The following is an 18280-nucleotide window of genomic DNA, read 5'->3' as shown; positions in this document are numbered from 1 at the left end:
ATCATACTAACCTAGGAAATAAATCCTTTTCGTTGGTTTTGGGCATCTATAGTACTATAAATTTACATTTATAAATTTATCATTTTATAAAATATATAGTATAAAAGTATTATATATATTGATTAATGCATTGTGAGATGCTTCATATACCATGAAAAGAATTTATATGCATATAAAAGTATGTCAAATAAAATTTGGCATTCTAGAATACACTAAATGGATAAAAAAATCTAGTAAGTGTAATTTAAAATTTTCTAAAACATTCAAAATAATTAAACCTCCTAAGGTTAATAAAATAAATAATAAAACCTAATATTCAAGACTTGCTTTATCCTTTGTTAATAATCTTTATCTATCCTCAGATGCTTGACTTAAAACCTCATAATTTATATTACATTAATTTCTTCCACAATTTGTCAAGTTAACGTGGATAAAACTGTGTTTTCTCAACAGTGTGCTTATAGGCAGTCATAGATAAACAGATACATACATGCATACATAAAGAGCTACCTTAAAGAATGTATCTCCACCAAAGGCCTCCTATCCTTGAAAAAAACTGTCCCTCAGCAGTGAGTCTCTTCAAAGTATTCCTAAACCAAAGAAGTTACAACTGTTTCTCTCTGAGTTAGTCACAAATTTTAAGCAGGCCTCACCTTCCTGGGTCTTATAAATGTGTTAGACACTAGATAGGTACTTTTATAGAAATGGTAGAAAGTGAATTTAGAAAAACCAAAACTTTAAAAATTGTGCTGTTTCATATGGTAGCCACTAGCTACATGTGGTTCTCGAGCCCTAGAAATATGACTGAGGAACTGAATTTTTATATTTAATTTTGATTAAAAATATTAATAACTGATATTCAATTAGTTATTAGAAAAATTTTAGGTGTGCTTGGAACAACTTGTGAATCTACTTTTTTAACTGTAAACTTATATAATCTAAATACAGATCATGTATTTCCAATGAAATTTAATATCTGAATTGAGATGCACTAGAAGTGATAAAATACCCACTAGATTTCAAAAACTTAGTATAAAAAATGTAAAATAGCTGATTGATAATTTTTATACTGATTACAAATTGAAATTATAAAGCTTAGATATATTGGGCTAACAAAAATATATCATTAATATTTATTTACCCTGTTTCATTTTACTTTTTAAAATGTGGCTACTAGAATATTTTAAATGACATATGTGGCTCATATTGTATTTCTGTTGGACAGTATTGCTTTAAAATAAATGTCCCCAATAAATAAATTAGGACTTACCTATAATTCTTGAGGTTTTACCTGGCTAATTGCCAAGCTAATTGCCACTGTATACCTGTCTCCCCAGGGACCTCAGCGATGCCACAATCTCCAGGATTCCCCACAGGGAAGGAAATGTGCTCAGGACTTACACTTCTCACCCCCTCAGCAGGGTGTACATTTATCACTACCTAACTTCTCATAAATGCATACAGATCACGTATGTATCTCAGTGTATGGACCCATAAATAAGTACATCAAGTTGCCCATTAACTGTCAGAAATCCCATTCCAGCTAGAACCTGTCTGATGCTAAGGAATTCTTTTTTTTTCTTTTTGGCCTATTTTTATTTAAGGAAACTTCATACTGTTTTCCATAGTGGCTCCACCAATTTACATCCCCACCAACAATACACAAGGGTTCCCTTTTCTCTACACCCTCTCTAGCATTTATTATCTGTAGACTTTTTTTTTTGATTCTTTGTACATTTATTTGTCTACAGAATGTACTCCAAAAATGGATTTATATTTAAAATATTGTGTTCTTAAGTCACTTAAGACTTAAGTCACTTAAGTCACTTAAGATAATTAAAACAATACGAAATTAGTAAAATTGGCTTCTGTTTCTAAATTCTTAGGAATTGCTGGGATTTTTTTTCTATTTGATTTAATTTTATTTTTAATTTTTAAATTTTATTTTTTTATACAGCAGGTTCTTATTAGTCATCAATTTAATACACATCAGTGTATACATGTCAATCCCAATCACCCAGTTCATCGCACCACCACCACCACCACCACCACCCCACCCCCCCCGTTGCTTTCCCCGCTTGGTGTCCATACGTTTGTTCTCTACATCTGTGTCTCAATTTCTGCCCTGCAAACTGGTTCACCTGTACCATTATTCTAGGTTCCACATATATGCATTAATATATGATAGCTGTTTTTCTCTTTCTGACTTAACTTCACTCTGTATGACAGTCTCTAGATCCATCCACATCTCAACAAATGACACAATTTCGTTCCTTTTTATGGCTAAGTAATATTCCATTGTATATATGTACCATCTCTTCTTTATCCATTCATCTGTCGATGGGCATTTAGGTTGCTTCCATGACCTGCCTATTGTAAATAGTGCTGCAATGAACATTGGGGTGCATGTGTCTTTTTGAATTATGGTTTTCTCTGGGTATATGCCCAGTAGTGGGATTGCAGGATCATATCGTAATTCTATTTTCAGTTTTTAAAGGAACCTCCATACTGTTCTCCATAGTGGCTGTATCAATTTACATTCCCACCAACAGTGCAAGAGGGTTCCCTTTTCTCCACACCCTATCCAGCATTTGTTGTTTGTAGATTTTCTGATGATGCCCATTCTAGCTGGTGTGAGGTGATACCTTGTTGTAGTTTTGATTTGCATTTCTCTAATAATTAGTGATGTTGAGCATCTTTTCATGTGCTTCTTGGCCATCTGTATGTCTTCTTTGGAGAAATGTCTATTTAGGTCTTCTGCCCATTTTTGGATTGGGTTGTTTGTTTCTTTAATATTGAGCTGCATGAGCTGTTTATATATTTTGGGGATTATTCCTTTGTCCACTGATTCGTTTGCAAATATTTTCTCCCATTCTGAGGGTTGTCTTTTGGTCTTGTTTATGGTTTCCTTTGCTGTGCAAAAGCTTTGAAGTTTCATTAGGTCCCATTTGTTTATTTTTGTTTTTATTTCCATTACTTACTCTAGGAGCTGGATCAAAAAAGATCTTGCTGTGATTTATGTCAAAGAGTGTTCTTCCTATGTTTCCCTCTAAGAGTTTTATATTGTCTGGTCTTACATTTAGGTCTCTAATCCATTTTGACTTTATTTTTGTGTATGGTGTTAGGGAGTGTTCTAATTTCATTCTTCTACATGTACCTGTCCAGTTTTCCCAGCACCACTTATTGAAGAGACTGTCTTTTCTCCATTGTATATCCTTGTCTCCTTTGTCATAGATTAGTTGACCATAGGTGCGTGGGTTTATCTCTGGGCTTTCTATCTTGTTCCATTTATCTATGTTCCTGTTTTTGTGCCAGTACCATACTGTCTTCATTACTGTAGCTTTGTAGTATAGTCTGAAGTCAGGGAGTCTGATTCCTCCAGCTCCGTTTTTTTCCCTCAAGATTGCTTTGGCTATTTGGGGTCTTTTCTGTCTCCATACAAATTTTAAGATTTTTTTGTTCTAGTTCTGTAAAAAATGCCATTGGTAATTTGATAGGGATTGCATTGAATCTGTAGATTGCTGTGGGTAGTATAGTCATTTTCACAATGTTGATTCTTCCAATCCAAGAACATGGTATATCTCTCCATCTGTTGGTCTCATCTTTAATTTCTTTCATCAGTGTCTTATAGTTTTCTGCATACAGGTCTTTTGTCTCCCTAGGTAGGTTTATTCCTAGGTATTTTATTCTTTTTGTTTCAGTGGTAAATGGGAGTGTTTCCTTAATTTCTCTTTCAGATTTTTCATCATTAGTGTATAGGAATGCAAGAGATTTCTGTGCATTAATATTGTATCCTGCAACTTTACCAAATTCATTGATTAGCTCTAGTAGTTTTCTGGTGGCATTTTTAGGATTCTCTATGTATAGTATCATGTCATCTGCAAACAATGACAGTTTTACTTCTTCTTTTCCAATTTGTATTCCTTTTATTTCTTTTTCTTCTGATTGCCGTGGCTAGGACTTCCAAAACTATGTTGAATAATAGTGGTGAGAGTGGACATCCTTGTCTTGTTCCTGATCTTAGAGGAAATGCTTTCAGTTTTTCACCATTGAGAATGATGTTTGCTGTGGGTTTGTCATATATGGCCTTTATTATGTTGAGGTAGGTTCCCTCTATGCCCAGTTTCTGGAGAGTTTTTATCATAAATGGGTGTCAAATTTTGTCAAAAGCTTCTTCTGCATCTATTAAGATGATCATATGGTTTTTATTCTTCAATTTGTCAATATGGTGTATCACATTGATTGATTTGCATACATTGAAGAATGCTTGCATCCCTGGGATAAATCCCACTTGATCATGGTGTATGATCCTTTTAATGTGCTGTTGGATTCTGTTTGCTAGTATTTTGTTGAGGACTTTTGCATCTATATTCATCAGTGATATTGGTCTGTAATTTTCTCTTTTTGTAGTATCTTTGTCTGGTTTTGGTATCAGGGTGATGGTGGTCTCATAGAATGAGTTTGGGAGTGTTCCTTTCTCTGCAATTTTTTGGAAGAGTTTGAGAAGGATGGGTGTTAGCTCTTCTCTGAATGTTTGATAGAATTCACCTATGAAGCCATCTGGTCCTGGACTTTTGTTTGTTGGAAGATTTTTAATCACAGTTTCAACTCCATTACTTGTGATTGGTCTGTGCATATTTTCTATTTCCTCCTGGTTCAGTCTTCGAAGGCTATACCTTTCTAAGAATTTGTCCACATCTTCCAGGTTGTCCATTTTATTGGCATAGAGTTGCTTGTAGTAGCCTCTTAGGATGCTTTGTATTTCCGCGGTGTCTGTTGTAACTTCTCCTTTTTCACTTCCAATTTTATTGATTTGAGTCCTCTCCCTCTTTTTCTTGATGAGTCTGGCTAATGGCTTATCAATTTTGTTTATCTTCTCAAAGAACCAGCTTTTAGTTTTATTGATCTTTGCTATTGTTTTCTTTGTTTCTATTTCATTTATTTCTGCTCTGATCTTTATGATTTCTTTCCTTCTGCTAACTTTGGGTTTTGTTTGTTCTTCTTTCTCTAGTTCCTTTAGGTGTAAGGCGAGATTGTTTACTTGAGATTTTTCTTGTTTCTTGAGGTAGGCTTGTATAGCTATAAACTTCCCTCTTCGAACTGCTTTTGCTGCAGCCCATGGGTTTTGGATCATCGTGTTTTCATTGTCATTTGTCTCTAGGTATTTTTTGATTTCCTCTTTGATTTCTTCAGTGATCTCTTGGTTATTTAGTAACGTATTGTTTAGCTTCCATGTGTTTGTTTTTTACGTTTTTTTCCCTGTAATTCATTTCTAATCTCATAGTATCATGGTCAGAAAAGATGCTTGATATGATTTCAATTTTCTTAAATTTACTGAGGCTTGATTTGTGACCCAAGATGTGATCTATTGTGGAGAATGTTCTGTGCACACTTGAGAAGAAAGTGTAATCTGCTGTTTTTGGATGGAATGTCCTATAAATATCAATTAAATCTATCTGGTCTATTGTGTCATTTAAAGCTTCTATTTCCTTATTTATTTTCATTTTGGATGATCTGTCCATTGGTGTAAGTGAGGTGTTAAAGTCCCCCACTATTATTGTGTTACTGTCGACTTCTTCTTTTAGAGCTGTTAGCAGTTGCCTTATGTATTGAGGTGCTCCTATGTTGGGTGCATATATATTTATAATTGTTATATCTTCTTCTTGGATTGATCCCTTGATCACTATGTAGTGTCCTTCCTTGTCTCTTGTAACATTCTTTATTTTAAAGTATATTTTATCTGATATGAGTATTGCTACTCCAGCTTTCTTTTGATTTCCGTTTGCATGGAATATCTTTTTCCATCCCCTCACTTTCAGTCTGAATGTGTCCCTAGGTCTGAAGTGGGTCTCTTGTAGGCAGCATATATATGGGTCTTGTTTTTGTATCCATTCAGCGAGCCTGTGTCTTTTGGTTGGAGCATTTAATCCATTCATGTTTAAGGTAATTATCGATATGTACACGTTCCTATGACCATTTTCTTAATTGTTTTGGGTTTGTTTTTGTAGGTCCTTTTCTTCCCTTGTGTTTCCCACTTAGAGAAGTTCCTTTTGCATTTGTTGTAGAGCTGGTTTGGTGGTGCTGAATTCTCTTAGCTTTTGCTTGTCTGTAAAGCTTTTGATTTCTCCATCGAATCTGAATGAGGTCCTTGCCGGGTAGAGTAATCTTGGTTGTAGGTTCTTCCCTTTCATCACTTTAAGTATATCATGCCACTCCCTTCTGGCTTGTAGAGTTTCTGCTAGAAATCAGCTGTTAACCTTATGGGAGTTCCCTTGTATGTTATTGGTCGTTTTTCCCTTGCTGCTTTCAATAATTTTTCTTTGTCTTTGATTTTTGCCAATTTGATTACTATGTGTCTCGGCGTGTTTCTCCTTGGGTTTATCCTGTATGGGACTCTCTGCGCTTCCTGGACTTGGGTGGCTATTTTCTTTCCCATGTTAGGGAAGTTTTCGACTATAGTCTCTTCAAATATTTTCTTGGGTCCTTTCTCTCTCTCTTCTCCTTCTGCGACCCCTATAATGCGAATGTTGTTGCGTTTAATGTTCTCCTAGAGGTCTCTTAGGCTGTCTTCATTTCTTTTCATTCTTTTTTCTTTATTCTGTTCCGCAGCAGTGAATTCCACCATTCTGTCTTCCAGGTCACTTATCCGTTCTTCTGCCTCAGTTATTCTGCTATTGATTCCTTCTAGTGTAGTTTTCATTTCAGTTATTGTATTGTTCATCTGTTTGTTTGTTCTTTAATTCTTCTAGGTCCTTGTTAAACATTTCTTGCATCTTCTCAATCTTTGCCTCCATTCTTTTTCCGAGGTCCTGGATCATCTTCACTATCATTATTCTGAATTCTTTTTCTGGAAGGTTGACTATCTCCACTTCATTTAGTTGTTTTTCTGGGGTTTTATCTTGTTCCTTCTTCTGGTGCATAGCCCTCTGCCTTTTCATCTTGTCTATCTTTCTGTGAATGTGGTTTTTGTTCCACAGGCTGCAGGATTGTAGTTCTTCTTGCTTCTGCTATCTGCCCTCTGGTCGCTAAGGAATTCAAAAGTAGCTTCTCATCAGGAAAAAGTTTGGAATCCCTACCTTAGCAATTAAAAGCAATTTAAATCTAATCAGAACAATCTTTATTTATGTCTTTTATACTTGCAAAAATGAAACAAATATTTGCTTGCTATGCATTTATCATCAAAACAAATAGCAAAAAAATGATAAGTGGCCAAGTGCTGCTACATAAGTTTCTCCAGTATTATTATAATGTTAAATTTGATCTAGCTAATAATGTGACTTAACATGGATAGAAAAAAGAACAAGAATAATATGCCTTGGTGTAGGTCTGTTTGGGACCCTCCTGTACCTGAATATCTGTTTCTTTGGTGTTGGGAAAGCTGGACAGCCACATGTAAATCAATGAAGTTAGAACACTCCCTCACACCATACATAAAAATAAACTGGAAATGGCTCAAAGACTTAAATATAAGACATGGCACCATAAAACTCCTAGAAGAGAACACAGACAAAACATTTTCTGACATAAATTGTAGCAATGTTTTCTAAGGTCAGTCTCCCAAGGCAATAGAAATAAAAGCAACTATAAACAAATGGGACCTAATCAAACTTATAAGGTTCTGTAAGCAAAGGAAACCATAAACAAAATGAAAAGTCTATGGACTGGGAGAAAATATTTGAAAATGATGCGACCAACAAGGGCTTAATTTCCAAAATATACAAACAGCTCATATAACTCAATAACAGAAAAACAAAAAACCCAATCAAAAAATGGGTAGAACACCTCAATAGACATTTCTCCAACGATGACACACAGATGTCCAACAGGCACATGAAAAGATGTTCAACATTGCTAATTATTAGAGAAGTGCAAATAAAAACTACAATGAGATATCACCTCACACTGGTCAGAATGGCCATCATTAAAAAGTCTACAAATAACAAATGCTGGATAGAGTGTGGAGAAATAATCCTCCTACACTGTTGATGGGAATGTAAGTTGGTGCAGCCACTGTGGAAAACACCATGGAGGTTCCTTAAAAACTAAAAATAGAGTTGCTATACGATCCAGCAATAACACTCCTGGGCATATATCCAGACAAAACTATAATTTGAAAAGATACATACACCCCAATATTCACAGAAGCACTATTTACAGTAGCCAAGACATGGAAGCAACCTAAATGTCCATCGACAGATGACATAAAGATAAAGATTTAGTATACATACATACACATACACATACACACACACACACACACACACACACACACACACAATGGAATACTACTCAACCATATAAAAGAATGAAATGATGGCATTTGCAGCAACATGGATGGACCTAGAGATTATCATAGTAAGTGAAGTAAGCCAGAAAGAGAAAGACAAATACCATATGATATCACTTACATGTGGAATCTAAAATGTAACACAAATGAACTTATTTACAAAACAGAAACAGACTCACAGACATAGAAAACAAACTTATGGTTACCAGAGAGGGCAGGGGATGGGGAAGGGATAAATTCAGAGTTCGAGATTAGCAGATACAAACTACTATATATCAAATAGATAAACAACAAGGTCCTACTGTATAGCACAGGGAACTATATTCAATATCCTGTAATAAACCATAATGGAAAAGAATATGAAAAAGAACATATGAATATATCTGAATATATATATATGAATCACTTTGCTGTACACCAGAAACTAACACAACATTGTAAATCAACTGTATTTCAACTTAAAAAAAAAGAAAAAGAAAAAAAGAACAAGAAGAGGGGTGCCCACAGAGGACCATAACACAGATATTTACTGAATTGAATTTTTCCTATCTGTAAACCCTGTGGCTAATCCTAATAGCCACTCACTTAATCCTAATAGCAACTCTGTGAAGTAGGTAATTATTCACATTTTAGAGATGAGGAAACTGGCTAAGAGGGTTAAGTAATATCTTCAAAGTCACAGTTAGCAAGTCGTTTGGACTGAGATAGGAACTTAGATCTGTTTGATACCTAAGTCCGAGCTTTTAGCCATACTCCTCATGAAAGAACCAAAACGAACCTCCAAAAAAGAACTGGAAATGCCTTTCCTCTGGCTATCACCCTACTTCTTCCTGGCCTTTAAGAATATAGGGGAGTTAACTCATCCTAGACCCATGTAGAATTTGGGTTACTGTAATAGCTGTTATCACACCAGAAATGTGCTGAATGGAAGACTATATGCATGCCTCGCACCCCAGTTTAGGCAGAGATCCAGAAGACAACAGCTGTGGAGTGGCCCAGGATTAGAACTTAGGTCTTCTAACATCTTGTCCTGGGCCCCTTCCCTCTCATCATACCAATCACCTTTATTAAACATCTTTAAAGATTACTAAAATTAGAAGGCAATGTGAAATAAATGTTTAGGCTAAAAACAGCTGAGAGAATGTATCCACTGATAATCTGTCTTATAAAGAATAATTCTAAAATAGTCACCAACTCATTTTTGAGAATTATGATAGCAAAAATTAAACAATTTTGAGATTATATTTGTCTGCTTTCATAGAAAGGCAAATTTTCAGAGATTTCTATAAAACTCCTCTAAGTTCTATAGAGCCCAACGCTTTAAAAAATATATGTCAGAAACTTGAAAAAGTTAGCCAGCTAACCAAAATTCTTCATGATAATTAGCCAGTTTTTAAAATGAAATCCCAGATCCCAGAATATGAGAAGTGGAAATTTTACAATGGTATTTTGACAAAGAACCAGGTCAAATTCTAACATGACAGAGTTTTTTATTTCCCCTGGTGTCCTGTAAAACAATCCTAGAAATTAGTGGAAAGAAAACTTCTATTCAAGAAAGCACCTTACCTTTGGTTAATTCTAATAGGTCAATCCATTTGGGGGACCAGTTAGTTTGCTTTTTCCATTTTTCTATAATTCTGTTTATGTTAGAAAATTGCATAGAAAGTTATTTTAAACTTATATAAAATAGCATTCTTCCTGAAGGGACATACATTCCATGCACAAAAATTAACTTAATTTTCTTCATAAAAGATTTTCATATTTCCTTCATTTAGTGGGTTCACACATATTTATATGTTATACAACCTTTTTGGTATGTTATTTTATTTATATATTATACATAGTATACATACATGTTATGATATACTACTCCTTTGATGTATTTTATATATATTAATATTTTCAAAGGTAATTTATTGGAACTCTTTTGGTCAAGAAGTTCTCATAAACCTCCCCAAAGTGAATGAACTTGTACACCTCTGGAAAGAATTTACTGGCAGAGTATATGTGAATATAAAACAAATTTCAATCTTAAAATTATTTTTGTGCTTTTAAAATCAATGTTACCATATGTATTAAAAACCACTGATATTAAATAGGAAGAATACTCCCAGAGTAATGGAAATAAAAACAAAAATAAACAAATGGGACCTAATGAAACTCAAAAGCTTTTGCACATCAAAGGAAACCATAAACAAAATGAAAAGACAACCCACAGATTGGGAGAAAATATTTGCAAATGATGTGACTGACAAAGGATTAGTCTCCAAAACTTATAAACAGCTCATGCGGCTTAATATCATCAAAACAAACAACCCCAGTCAAAAAATGGGCGGAAGACCTAAGTAGACATTTCTCCAGAGATGACATACAGATGGCCAAGAAGCACATGAAAAGATGTTCAACATCACTAATTATTAGAGAAATGCAAATCAAAACTACAATGAGATATCACCTCACACCAGTCAAAATGGCTATCATCAAAAAATCCACAAACAATAAATGCTGTAGAGGTTGTGGAGAAAAGGGAACCCTCCTACACTGTTGGTGGGAATGTAAATTGGTACAGCCACTATGGAGAACAGTCTGGAAGTTCCTTAAAAAACTAAAAATAGAGCTACCATATGATCCTGCAATCTCACTCCTGACCATATATCCAGAGAAAAATGTGGTCCAAAAGGATATATGCACCCCAGTGTTCACTGCAGCACTGTTTACAATAGCCAAGACATGGAAGCAATCTAAATGTCCATCAACAGAGTAATGGATAAAGAAGATGTGGTACATGTATACAGTGGAATATTACTCAGCCATTAAAAAGAATGAAATAATGCCATTTGCAGCAACATGGACCGACCTAGAGATTGTCATACTGAGTGAAGTTAAGTCAGACAGAGAAAGAGAAATATCGTATGATATCACTTATATGCGGAATCTAAAAAGAAATGATACAAATGAACTTATTTACAAAACAGAAACAGACTCACAGACTTAGAGAATGAACTTATGGTTACCAGGGGGGAAGGGTGAGTGGAAGGGATAGTTAGGGAGTTTGTGACTGACATGTAAACACTGCTGTATTTAAAATGGATAACCAACAAGGACCTACTGTATAGCACATGGAACTCTGCTTAATATTATGTAACAACCTAAATGGTAAAAGAATTTGAAGAATAGATACATGTATATGTATAACTGAATCACTTTGCTGTACACCTGAAACTATCACAACACTGTTAATCGACTATATGCCAATAAAAAATAAAAAGTTTAAAAAATAAATAAATAAATTGAAGAAAAATAAATAAATAGGAAGAATAGTTTATATAACATATAAATTATAACAAATTTTAAAAATTGGAATTTGTAATCTCTAATATTAAGAGAAAATAAGAAATGAATGTAGTATTAGAAAAATATAGATAAATATAGCCTTTAATTCTGCATGTTTTGTGGACACTTTTCAAGATTCAGTTGCTTAATAATTCTATCTGTACTTGGTAACTTTGCTTTTATTTATTTGGGGTTTAGTGGTATAGTTCTCTTTTAGGCTTACAGGGACTGAGGCTTAGGTTTAATGCTCTGCAAACCAACCTCATTAAAAAAATTAATCTTGAAAAAAGCTTCCTGCTACATTACTATGAAGCATCTGCATTTCATAAAAAACATTATTTATTTAATTTTTTTCAAATATAGATAGTAACTTTCTCTTTGCCATTCAACATCTCTTTTTTATTTGTAATACTTTCACTGATATGAATGGAGCTTAAGGCAGAGAAATAATATGCAGGGAACTCTGAAAATCAGACTCTTTCTAAATCAGGTTCATATTAAAGATTGTTAATTTACTTTGAACTCTGTATTTGAGTACTCTTTAGTAAAGCATGTATTAAATTAGTACAGAAATATCTCAAATGGCATTCCAGTTTGATGTGGAAATGTATGTGTCAATCAGAACATCATTTAATTTGAGGAATAAAAGAGATCAAGAGAGAAGTAGAAGTATACACTGGTCTTACGTGCTATTTCAAAGTCCACATTTTGACACAGTAGATGTAAAATCTAGGTTTGAGAACAGAAAAACTACATTATAACTTTGACTTTCTCAAAGTCCATTTTTCCCACCTTACTATTTCTTCTGGGTAACAGTTGTTAATACTGTTGATGTATTCTTGAAGGAGAGATCCAGGTTCTGCTTTTATTTCTTGAATCTTTTTAAGTCCACCACTTGTTACAAAAAGTCGTCGAGCTTTGCTATCATGTGGCAGCACCTTGAAAAGTGAAGCACATAAAAATGTCAGCTTTTCTTCTCCAAGTTGGATTTTTACTACTGAAAAGCCATAATATATCTGAGGAAATGTATAAGAGAATTTATGTCCAATATACCTGTAAAGTAATGAGCCTAAATTTGCTGACCATTGGAAGTAAAATGCAGCCTTTTTAGAAATGTGTTAACTTTTTATGTTGCGGAGATGGAATAAAGGCAATGAACAGGAGCAAAGATAATGGAGAGCCACTCATATACATACAAGGTAAAGCAGTATCTGTTCTTGTCTTATACAAACTGGAGGTCTCTCCAAGCTCCTTAACAAGGCACAGAGGGCCTTCTGTGACTCAGGTCCTAAATACCTCTCCAGTGTCCTTCCCTACCAACCTCTATGCTAAATTTTATTTCAATAATCTCAAAGGATGTGTCCAAACCATTTCTTGCCTTTGCCTGTGCTGTTTCCTCTTCCTAGAATAACCTTCCACCCTCCACACACCTCCCCCATTACTTGGCTCACTCTTATCTTTTTTATTTTTTATTTTTTGGCCACGCCACGTGGCATGCAGGATCTTAGTTCCCCAACCAGGGGTCGAGTCAGTGCCCCCCTGCAGTGGAAACTGGACCATCAGGAAATTCCCACTCTTGCTTATGTTTTAAGACTCAGCTCAGATGTCACCTCCTTTAAGAAACTTTCTCTGGGATACCCCTATTCTCTTTTCCCAGGATGAGTTGGGTACTTTTCTTCTCTCATGGAGTTCTGTTAAACCCCTATCAGTGCACTTGCCACATAATATTTTAATTATTAGTTTATATGTCTGTCACACATAAATGGCATTGAAGGTAGAAACCATTCATTCATTCATTCATTTCTCTAGTGCCTGGTGCCTAATAGATGCTCAATAAATGTTTAGGAAATGAAAGAATATACTAAGGAGTAGGCAGAGAAAAGAAATTGAGGAGGTGTTAGAGACAGAAGAAAAACCAGGGAAGTAAAGAATCAACAAATGCGAGAGAAGACTTTAAGAAGCGACTGATGAGAACTAAATAAATTCACTGGGTTTGACAATGGATGTTAGTGTGTTGAAAGGAAAGAGCCAGTGGAGATGAAGAGGTTAATCATGCAAGACAACATGACCACCAGACGAGGAACAGATAAGGAAGGTCCTGGGGGCTGGGGATGCGGTTCCTGCTTTGTTCCTTCCATGGCCATTGCTACCATTCCCTCTGACAGAAACACCCTTTCTTTCTTCCTCCATTCTTCCTCTTTCTTTAAAGACCAGCTTTTTTTTCACTTGTACTTCTTCCGCTGAAGTCCTCCCCGAATATCTCAGGCTGCATTCACTCATTCCTTCTCAATTTTTTTTTTTTTAAAGTTTATCATGAAGTCTAGCACATTGAAGTGTTTTCTGATTGTTCCATCTGGTCCCCCAGCTCAATTATAAAATTCCTTGAAAAAGAACTTGGTCTTATTCATTTTTTGCCTATCCCTTAATGCTTAACAGACTGCTGGGTACATGTAGGAACTTTAATACTTAAAACTACAAAAGGATCTTGCTAATATAATGATAATACATATCAACTGGACAGTAAAAGATGGCACTAGTGTGTATATCTAAAAATGGAAAAGCCTATAGATGTGTCGGTTTTAAATATTTTGTTTGGCCTGGAGGGTTTTTATTACCTCCTATCTGTCTGCAGCCATGTTAAATTCATACCTTTTTACCTTCTGCCTTGCTTTCCCATCTCTTTTCTAGTGCTCTGGATCCTTAGATTAAGAAAATGCAAAATTCTGCCTGAAGAAATGTTCCCAAAGGCACATTTATAAGAGCATGTGATATGCAGTACTGTCTTTATCTTGGCTGTCTAACTTCCACAAATCCCACTGATTTACTTTACAAGGTGACTTATTTTGAACTCAGTTCAAGCTAGTGTTCATTTTCATAAAGTTCAGTAAAGTTCAAGTTCAATAAAACCAGAATATCTCACTTCCTGTAGCCGAAAAGATTAGACGATAAAATGAAGCTTTCAGAAATCAGGTCAACTACTCACTTTCAAGAGCTGATGACTGTGAATGATCCACTCATCTCCTTACACCGCCCTCCCCCTTAGCTGATCGAATTAGCTGGTCACTTTCTTACTTAGCACCAAGAAAACAAAGTTCGATTATTTACTTAGAAGGAGGAAGACAGAGCATAGGTGTTTGACACACAGAATTGTATCCTGAGGGGCCTTCAGCAACTTACAACCTTCTACCGTCCAGTGACTATGGTGCTTGAGGGGCAACCAAGCTGTTGGAGATCATGGAAAGGATTCAGAGAACTGAGGGCTGTTAGCAGACAGTATGATCTTTCAGATGAGTACCTAAAACTAGACCTATTTAGCTGTAAGGCCTAACCTAAACATTACAGCAATATATAGTTTTTGTTCATCATTTGTAGAAATGCAATATACAAACAGTAGTACCTCCTTTATATAGCGTTATAAGTGACTATTCAAATGAATTTGGCCCGCCACTCATTTTTATTATTTTTTAAAAATCAGCCTTAACCACGTCCATGTTTTATTTCTTAAACACAACTTTTTGAGACTTTGTGGGTTTTTTTCTTTTTTTTGAGTGCTTAGGATATGCCTGGGATTAAGCTAAACTCTTTATATATAACATCTCATTAACCTTTACAATGACCCTATAAAAATAGGTTCTTTTATTAAGCCCATTTATGGGTAATCACACTAAGGTTTAGAGAGGTCAAGACTTGCTAAAGGCATTGTTGCTGGTAAATGGGGAATCCAGGCACCCCAGCTCCAGAGCCTGGGCTCACGGCCACAGTGGGATACTAATTCCAAAGACCCTGCTTTCTTAAACCCAACCTCCTGAACACAGTTGTTGATAGCTTAGGGTCCCCCTCCTGGCCATCCACAGCTGTGAGAACGCACTCACTCTCTCTCAGCCTACGCTTTCAGCAGTCAGTCCCACTGGCTGAGCCCCTTCCAGCAGCTTGACCTTTCTACCTTACTACCTTGAATCTGCAGTGGTCTAAGAAATATGACAGCCACGTTTGTTAAAACTGTTCACAGAATAAGTCAATACACTCCAAGTGACTGTCTCAAAGCATCTCCGGTAAAGTGCATGCACGTTGCAAAAAATATTTCAGTGACTCAGAGACCTTTTTCCTTTCCTTCATAAGATCTTCGCAGTGTTCCCAGATGAGTGAAACTAACAGACACTGGGAAAATTACCAAAAGTTACTTCTCAGTATAAATTATCTGCGCTATGAGATTTTTATATGTTGACTCTTTACTCTCCAAGAACATAAAAAAGACAGTACAGAGGCTGTGAGGAAAATATGAGGAAGAAGAAAGTGTGAATTATTTATGTGTGAATTTTATTAGCTTATGTTAATTTTATTAACCTGTATTACCTTCCGTGTCAATATGATAGGTGAAAGTTAAGTAGCAAAACCCTGCCCTCATCTTACAGAAGAAAACATTGACCCAGCAGAAGAAACAAGTTAATACCCCATTTCAATTTTCTTCCCCCACGTCTAGGCTAAGAGAGCATGTCTTACCTTACTGAACTGTCCAACCACATACTTCAGAATATTGGGAGGAGCATCATGAAGAAGTGGCTCGAGAGCTGGTAAATGGGTGCATTTTTGTAGGATATTCTTTATGGCTTTTTTACTCTAATGAAATACAAAGCAAAATACATACCAAAGTAAGTAATCGATGAAAGCTTGACAAGAATTCATGTCTTGTGTTCCTGGAATTTGAAAATGAAGTGAAGAGCTTGTGATGAACTTAACTGCTGTTGGTGACAAGGTCTACCAGCGGGACAGCAGCGATCACATCCACTGTACCATGCAGACAGCCTTACTCCAATTCTAACAGTTCCAAGTTGGTGATAGACTGCCAACTTATTAATCAAGAACTCTAATGACACTAGAAATCCACTGAGCTTCACTATCCTTCATCACGAAATATACTTGATTTTTGACTATAAACTTCTAGATCAGGATGTATATCATGATTAATAATCAGTTGTGGGCTTCCCTGGTGGCGCAGTGGTTGAGAATCTGCCTGCTAATGCAGGGGACACGGGTTCGAGCCCTGGTCTGGGAAGATCCCACATGCTGCGGAGCAACTAGGCCCGTGAGCCACAACTACTGAGCCTGCGTGTCTGGAGCCTGTGCTCCGCAACAAGAGAGGCCGCGATAGTGAGAGACCCGCGCATCGCGATGAAGAGTGGCCCTCACTTGCCGCAACTAGAGAAAGCCCTCGCACAGAAATGAAGACCCAACACAGCCAAAAATAAATAATAAATAAATAATAAATAAATTTAAAAAAAATCAGTTGTATTATCCAGCATGAAAGAAATATTAGTATATTACTTAATTAAGATTCTGTTTACTTGTCAATTTCTGGGTTTAAGACTTTTTAAACAACATTATTGAGATATATTTACATACCATAAATTCACTCATTTTAAAATCCATGGATTTTTAGTAAATTTACAGAGCTGTGCAACCATCACCACAATCTAATTTTAGAATATTTTCATCCTCCCCAAAGAAACCTCGTGCCCGTTTATAGTTACATTCTTGTGGGTGTAAAGTAATATCTCATTATGGTTTTGATTTGCATTTCTATAGTCACTAATGATGTTGAACATCTTTTCATGTGCTGATTGATCATTTGTTGGTGAAATGTCTATTCAAATCTTTTGCCCATTTTTTAGTTGGGTTGTCCTCTTATTATTGAGTTGTAAGAGCTCTTTATATATTTTGAATACAAGTCCTTGCTTGAATATATGATTTGCAAGTAATTTTTCCAAGTCTGTGGTTTGTCATTTCATTTTCTCAGTGATGTTTTCTGAAGCATACAAGTTTTTCATTTTGAAGAAACCTAATTTACCAATGTTTTCTTTTATTACTTGTGCTTTAAGCGTCATTTCTAAGAAATCAATGCCTAATCCAAGGTTAAAAAGATTTACTTCTATGTTTTCTTCTAAGAGTTTTATATTCTTAATTCTTATATTTAGACCTATTATCCACTTTTAGTTAATTCTGGTATATGGTATGAGACAAGGGTCCAAATTAATATTTTTATCTGAGGATATAATAATTATCCTAGTACTCTTTGCTGAAAAGACTATCCTTTTAACATTAAATTGCCTTGGCACCTTTGTGAAAAATCAATTGACCATAAAAGGGTCTATTTCAGATTTTCAATTCAATTACTACATTGATATATATGTCTTTCTGTAAGCAAGTACCACACTATCTTGATTCCTGTAGCTTTATAATAAATTTTGAAGTTGGGCAGTATAAGGCTTTCTTTTTCAAGATTGTTTTGGCTAGTCTGAGTCCTTTGCATTTCCATATGAATTTTAGGATCAGCTTCTCAAGTTCTGGGGGGAAAAAAGCCAGCTGGGATTTTGACAGGAATTGTATTGAATATGTAGATGGTTTTCACAATATTGAATTGCCATTTTAACAATATTGAATCTTACAATCTGTGAACATGGAATGTCTCTTCATTTATTCAGATCTTCTTTAATTTTTTTCAGCAATGTTTTATAGTTTTCAGTGTACAAGTCTTATACTTCTTTTGTTAAATTTATTCCTAAATATTTTATTCTTTTTGATGCTATTGTGAATGAAATTATTTTCTTAACTTCATATTTGAATTACTCATTACTAAGATATGGAAATACAATTGATTTTTAT

General features: G+C 35.2%; 1 protein-coding gene across 3 annotated transcripts in view; it reads right to left on the bottom strand.

Annotated features, from left to right (window-relative positions):
- Positions 1-18280, bottom strand: part of SPAG6 (sperm associated antigen 6) — an 82460-nt gene that overhangs the window by 10377 nt on the left and 53803 nt on the right. For 2 of the 3 annotated variants that reach the window (XM_082385585.1, XM_082385584.1), the window contains 2 exons: positions 16121-16237; positions 12413-12558 (listed from right to left, as the gene is read on the bottom strand). In XM_082385585.1, the coding sequence (XP_082241711.1) occupies positions 12413-12558; positions 16121-16237 (263 nt within the window). The remainder of the gene's footprint in view (positions 1-12412; positions 12559-16120; positions 16238-18280) is intronic. The other variant, XM_082385586.1, reaches the window with a different exon arrangement.

The sequence above is a fragment of the Balaenoptera borealis genome (genome assembly GCF_965194805.1).
Source record: "Balaenoptera borealis genome assembly, chromosome: 3".
In the NCBI taxonomy this organism is placed as follows: Eukaryota; Metazoa; Chordata; class Mammalia; order Artiodactyla; family Balaenopteridae; genus Balaenoptera; species Balaenoptera borealis.
Note: the sequence above shows the minus strand (reverse complement) of the source record. Positions and strands in the feature narration are given on the sequence as shown.